This window comes from Plasmodium reichenowi, chromosome 2 (genome assembly GCF_001601855.1).
Source record: "Plasmodium reichenowi strain SY57 chromosome 2, whole genome shotgun sequence".
In the NCBI taxonomy this organism is placed as follows: Eukaryota; Apicomplexa; class Aconoidasida; order Haemosporida; family Plasmodiidae; genus Plasmodium; species Plasmodium reichenowi.
In genome coordinates this window covers 645770-652227 of record NC_033647.1, presented here as the reverse complement: position 1 = coordinate 652227, position 6458 = coordinate 645770, and the positions used below count along the sequence as shown (strand labels likewise).

General features: G+C 20.6%; 3 protein-coding genes across 3 annotated transcripts in view; 2 read left to right on the top strand and 1 right to left on the bottom strand.

Moving 5' to 3' along the window:
* Positions 1–305: 305 nt before the first annotated feature.
* Positions 306–2993, top strand: PRSY57_0218500 (replication factor C subunit 1, putative; the record flags this gene model as incomplete). Its single annotated transcript, XM_012905616.2, has 1 exon — positions 306–2993. One exon carries the CDS (start codon positions 306–308, stop codon positions 2991–2993), a length of 2688 nt encoding a protein of 895 aa, XP_012761070.2.
* A 1396-nt stretch (positions 2994–4389) lies between these two features.
* On the top strand, positions 4390–5620 carry PRSY57_0218400 (pseudouridine synthase, putative; the record flags this gene model as incomplete). Its single annotated transcript, XM_012905615.2, has 2 exons — positions 4390–4864; positions 5079–5620. 2 exons carry the CDS (start codon positions 4390–4392, stop codon positions 5618–5620), a joined length of 1017 nt encoding a protein of 338 aa, XP_012761069.2.
* Positions 5621–6365: 745 nt separating this feature from the next.
* PRSY57_0218300 (ribosome associated membrane protein RAMP4, putative) overlaps positions 6366–6458 on the bottom strand; it is a gene marked incomplete at both ends in the record, with an annotated part of 586 nt that continues 493 nt past the window's right edge. The window contains one exon of the mRNA XM_020114440.1: positions 6366–6412. Coding sequence (XP_019970911.1) covers positions 6366–6412 — 47 coding nt within the window. The remainder of the gene's footprint in view (positions 6413–6458) is intronic.

Here is a 6458-nt window from a genome sequence, read left to right as displayed (position 1 = left end):
ATTTATTTATTTCATTTTTTCTCCTTTTAAAATTATAATACATACACATCTTATCTTTTTGGCTTAACTAAATAATATTATACAAAAAAAAAATATAATAAAATACAAAAATATATATATATATATATATTTATATTTATATAATAAAACATTCATTTATTTTCTATATATTTCATATAAAATATATTATATATATGTTTCTCCATATAAATACCAAAAGGTATACATATATAAAGAATATACACATATCATCATTTTGAATTCATTTTTCTTTAACTTTGTGTATTTATATTTTTACTTCATAAATGAGCTCGAAGGACAAAAACTTATTCAGCGATGACGAAAGCGATGATGGTAGGAAAAAGAAGAGGCTGAAAAAAGTATCTAGTTCCTTATTTCATGATGACGATGATGATAATTTTATAAGTAATAAAAAAATGGAAAAATCGAAATCAAAAAAAAAAAGTGACGCTATATATATTGATGATAATGAAAGCAATAATAATAACAATTATAGTAATACTAATAAAAGTAGTAATAGGAAATCATTAGAAAATAAATCATCAAAAACGTCACCGAAATTTTATGATATAACATCCTTTTTTAAACCCTCTTCAAAAAAACTTGAGGATAATAACACTATGAAGAAATCTAATAGTAAGGAAGATGAGAAACTTGTTGTGAATAATCTTAATGACTATTTTAATATATTACAAAATGATAATAAGGTTACAAAAGAAGACGCAAAAAGTAATAACGTTAGTCCTAAAAATGAAATCAATAAATCAAATGTTAAAAGAGAAAGAGAAAGCGAACAATATGAAATTAGTAGTGAAAACGATACAATTTCAAGTAAAAAAAATGTTCTTATATCTCCTGCAAAAAAACAAAAAACTCAAAATAATAATAATGAGGATTTACAAAAATTTGATTATTTACCTTTTCATAATCAAAAATTTGTTATTACAGGAGTATTCAAAAATTTTACAAGAGATGAATTACAATCTAAAATTAAAGAACATGGAGGTAGTGTAATGACAGCTGTATCGACTAAAACGAATTATCTAGTCCATGGGGAATATCTAGAAGATGGAAGATTATTTAACGAAGGTAGAAAATATACTAAAGCTTTTGAATTACAACAACAAAACAAATCTAATATCAAAATATTAAATGAAGAAGAACTTTTGAAATTATTACCACAAACTGATCAAAAACAAGAAAATGATAAAATATATGCATCTGATACAATTAAAACGGAAAATAAAGATAAAAATTATAATTATGAAAAGAAAGATACACATAATACACAAAAAGAAATTCCTAATCAATTGTGGGTAGAAAAATATAGACCTAAAAATCTTAACGAATTAGTAGGTAATAATCAAAATGTAATAAAATTACAAAATTGGCTTGCTAGTTGGGAAGATGTATGTATTAAAGGAATAAAGAAACAAGCACAAAAAACATTTAGAGGAATTTTCGAAAATGTAAATGCAAGATGTGCTTTATTAAGCGGTCCAGCAGGAATAGGAAAAACTACCACAGCCAAAATTGTTTCAGAAGCATCCGGTTATAATGTTATCGAATTTAATGCATCTGATGAAAGAAATAAAGCTGCCGTTGAAAAAATTAGTGAAATGGCTACAGGTGGATATTCCATAATGTCATTAAATAATCGTAAATTAACAAAAACTTGTATTATTATGGATGAAGTAGATGGTATGTCTAGTGGTGATAAAGGTGGAAGTACAGCCATATTGAAATTAATAGAAAAAACAAAATGTCCAATTATATGTATATGTAATGATAGACAAAATAATAAGATGAGAACATTAGCAAATAAATGTTATGATTTAAAATTTAGTATGCCTCAAAAAAATAGTGTAGTTAAAAGATTGTTAGATATATGTAAAAAGGAAGGAATCATGATGGAACCAAATGCTTTGGAATTATTATGGGAAAGTACATGTGGTGATATAAGACAAATGTTGAATACTTTACAATTATTATCTAAAACATATACAAGAATACAATTCTTGGATTTAAAAAAAGAATTAAATAATTCTAATAAAAATGTACAATCATTAGCAAACCCATTTGAAATTACATTAAAATTATTAAATTTTAATGAATCATCCAAATTAAATATAAGAGAAATTATGGATCTATTTTTTGTTGATTATGAATTAATTCCATATTTTATTAGTGAAAATTATACAAATGTTTTTAATGAAACAGATAAATCATCTGCATCTTTAAATAAATGGAATGTATTCTCACAAATTGCACATGATTTATCATTAGCTGATAAAATTAAATATAATATGAAATCAAATATGGATTTTGCTCTATTACCTCATTTTGCTATTTTATCATGTGTTTGTCCAGTTATGAGAATAAAAATATTAAAATCATTTATGTCTGGAAGAGTTAATTTCCCAACAGCATTTGGTAAAATTTCCACATTTAATAAAAATAAAAGATTACTAAATGAACTATGTTTTAATCTATCATATAAATTAAATGTATGCCCTAAATATATGGTCACCTCAGGATTCTTAAATTATATCTATTTTAAAATTATGACACCTTTACATAAAGCAGATGTAAATCAAGCTATCCAAATTATGGAAGAATACAGTATTACGCGAGAAATGGTAACCGAAAATTTACCATGCCTTAGATTACCAAATCAAGAAAACCTATATGATAAACTAGATACAAAACTTAAATCATCTTTCACGAGACTTTATAACTCTTCACATGTTATCAAAATTGATCCTAATTCTATCAAAAAAGGATTAAAATCAAGTGAAAAAAAAACAACATTTAAATTAAATGAGTTCGAGTCGGACGAAGATATAGATGAACTAAGTGAATCCAAAGAAGATAAGGATGATGATGTTCTAATCAAAACGAAAATAGACAGAAAGGGTACCTTAAAATCAAAACCTTCTACAAAAGTAAAATCTATGAAAAAAGCCAAATAAAAACAATAATATTTCAAACGGACCTATAAAAATATATACATATATATATTTTTATGTAAGTTTCTTTTTTTTTTTTTCCCCCTATAAACATTATATACTTACAATAAGGAATATAATTTTGTCATATATATCTTATATAAATACGTTATATATTGTAAATATATAATTACACATATATATATATATATATATATATATATTTATTTATTTATTTATTTATTTATTTATATAATATTACAAGTGATATCCTTTTTTTATATAAATATAATGATGATATTATTGTATATATTTATTTTTATAAACATTATTTTAAAAGATTTACCATGATGAAAAGTATATATACATACATATTGTATGTATTAATTTTTGAATTCATTCCCTTTTTTTTTTTTCTTTTTTTTTTTTTTTAAAATAGGAAAAACTCTTCTTATTTTTGGCTATATATATATCAAATATATGGGTGTATCATTTTGTATATTTTTTCATTTTTTTATTTATACGTTTTGTCCTTTATATATATATATATATATATAATATTTATTTATTATTGTATAATTTATTTTTATAATAAACCAATTTGAAAGAAAACAAACTTCATGTAAAATTTTAAAAAATATATCTATATGATTATAATATAATAAATGCTTGTTAAATGTAAAAAAAGGTCATTCGTTCTGAAATTTTTTTTTATATATATATATATATTTTTTGCTAAATAATTTGACGTTCAAATAAGTGCAACTAAAAGTAATACCTAACACCTACACATGAAACGAAAATAAATACATATATAAATAAATAAATATATATATATAAATAAATATATATATATATATATATATATATATATATATATATATTTATCGTATATTTTGCTTTGTATTGTATATTATACATATAAAAATTTTTGAAAAAAAAAATTTACATAACATGTAATTTTTGTTGAATGCAAATAATATAACATTATTTTATATATGATTTATTTATTTTTTTGACGTTGAAGGTCATAACATATGTTTACTTATCTTCACGTTTTCAATACAATTTTATTTATGTTATAATTATATAAATATATATTATTTAATTTTTTTCATCATAATGTTATATATATATATATATATATATATATATATATATATATGTATACATAATATTATATATAACTTTTTCATATATTTGTCAATGAATAAGTTATCTTTAAAAATAAATTTGATAAATAATAATATCATATTTTAATACATTCATATTATATACATGATTATTTTTAATATGGTCGTCAAAAGATAATATATTTTGGTACCATCTCTTGGAAGGCTCCTTTTTTTTCTTTTCTTTGCTTTTCTTTTTTTTTATTTTTTTGTTCCTTTTTTCTTTCTTGCAATTCTTACATATATCCATGATTTGTTCAAATTTATCTCTTTTGAGATATGTTCATTTAGTTTATTACTTTATAATAATATCATTTTGCATTCATAATAATATTTCTTGTTTTAATGTGAATCTTACTAAAACAAATGATGATGCTAATATTATAAGACTTAACAAATTAATTTCCATGAAAAGAAATATTTCAAGAAGAAAATCAGATGAATTTATTAAAGATGGAAAAGTTAAAATAAACAATAAAATAATTACAAATCCAGGTACACATGTACATATAGGAAAAGATAGTTTACGTATATACGACAAAAAAATTAAATTAACAAATATTATAAATATGATAAAACAAAATGCAAACAAATTACATAAATGGATAGTTTTACATAAACCAAAAGGATTATTATGTACATCCAATGATGAAAAAAATAGGAAATCTATATACACACTTTTCCCTGAGGAAATGTTACAAAAGTATCGATTAGTAACAGTAGGTAGGAAATAAAATGTCCACATTGTATTTTATATGAAAATTTTATAAACGTTACATAATTTATTAAAATAAAAAAAAATAAAATAAAAGTAAAAATAAAATGTTATATATATATATATATATATATATATATGTGTTTGTGTGCTTATATTTATTTAACATGTTAATTTTCTTAATTGTACATACATTTAAGATTTAATTTTGTTAATTTAAAGGGAGACTTGATAGGAACACCTCGGGAGTACTACTACTGACCAACGATTATGCTTGGGTAAACAAATTAACTCACCCAAAATATCAAAGAATAAGAACCTATAGAGTACATATTGAAGGTCCAGTTAAAATGAACGCCCTCAAAGAACTAGCCAGAGGTATCTATTTAGAAGAAGATGAAAAAACACAACCAAAAAAAATATATAATTACAAGGAATCAAGTGAAAAATCAAACATAGATGACAAAAAAAAAAAAAAAATGTCAAAAATGAAAAAAAAAACAAATCCAGCTTTTATTGAAATCCTTAGGGAAGAAAAAATAAAAATAAAGGAAGACACCAAAAAAATTACCGTTCTAAATATAAGTATAAAAGAAGGAAGAAATAGACAAATTAGAAAAATGTTTCAACAAATTAATCAACCAGTTATTAAAATTAAAAGAACATCCTTTGAAAATATTACACTCAAAAATATATATTTCCCAAAACAATATAGGGAGTTAAATCAAAAAGAAGTCAATGATTTAAAGTTGAGAAATTTTTAATTTCCCATATTTCAGATCCACACATATATATGTGTATTATTTTTTTCATAATTTAAAAGATATATATATATATATATATAATATATGCTTATATATATATAAATTTCTTTTTTTCTTTTTTTTTTTTGGTAAAATATATATATGTTTATTTATATCTGTCAATATTTTATGAAACATATATCATTTCTTGAAAAATAAGAATAAATGTTTAATATATTCATATAAATATGCAGCAGATTATATATACTCATATATATATATATATATATATATATATATATATATATATATTTGTTTTAAAAACAATCTATAACATAATTAATGTATATATTTTAACATTTAAAAAATTAATATTTCCCAATTAAAAAAAAAAATAAACATATATATATATATATATATATATAATTTATTTATTAATTTTTAATTTTATAATATGTTTTAATAAATGCAATTAGCGGTTAAAAATATAACATAGTTTAAATAAAATGCTTATATAAAAAAGCTGTATAGTATTTATAAATACTACACAACTTCTTTTTACATACATTTATAAATTCAAATATATATATATATATACATATATATGAAACAGAAAAAGGTACAAATAATAAAATAGCTTCACTTTTTTCTTATATATATACCATATACTTAATTTTTTATTAAGAAAGTCTGGTAAAACTTTATCACATCATAAAAATTTCAAAGTACAACAATAAAAAAATTAAAAAAATCATGAAATATTCAATCAGAAAATTTTAGACTTTTGTATAATGCTCAACATTTGAACAATAACTAAAAAAAAAAAAAAAAAAAAAAAATTTATATATTTAATATATAT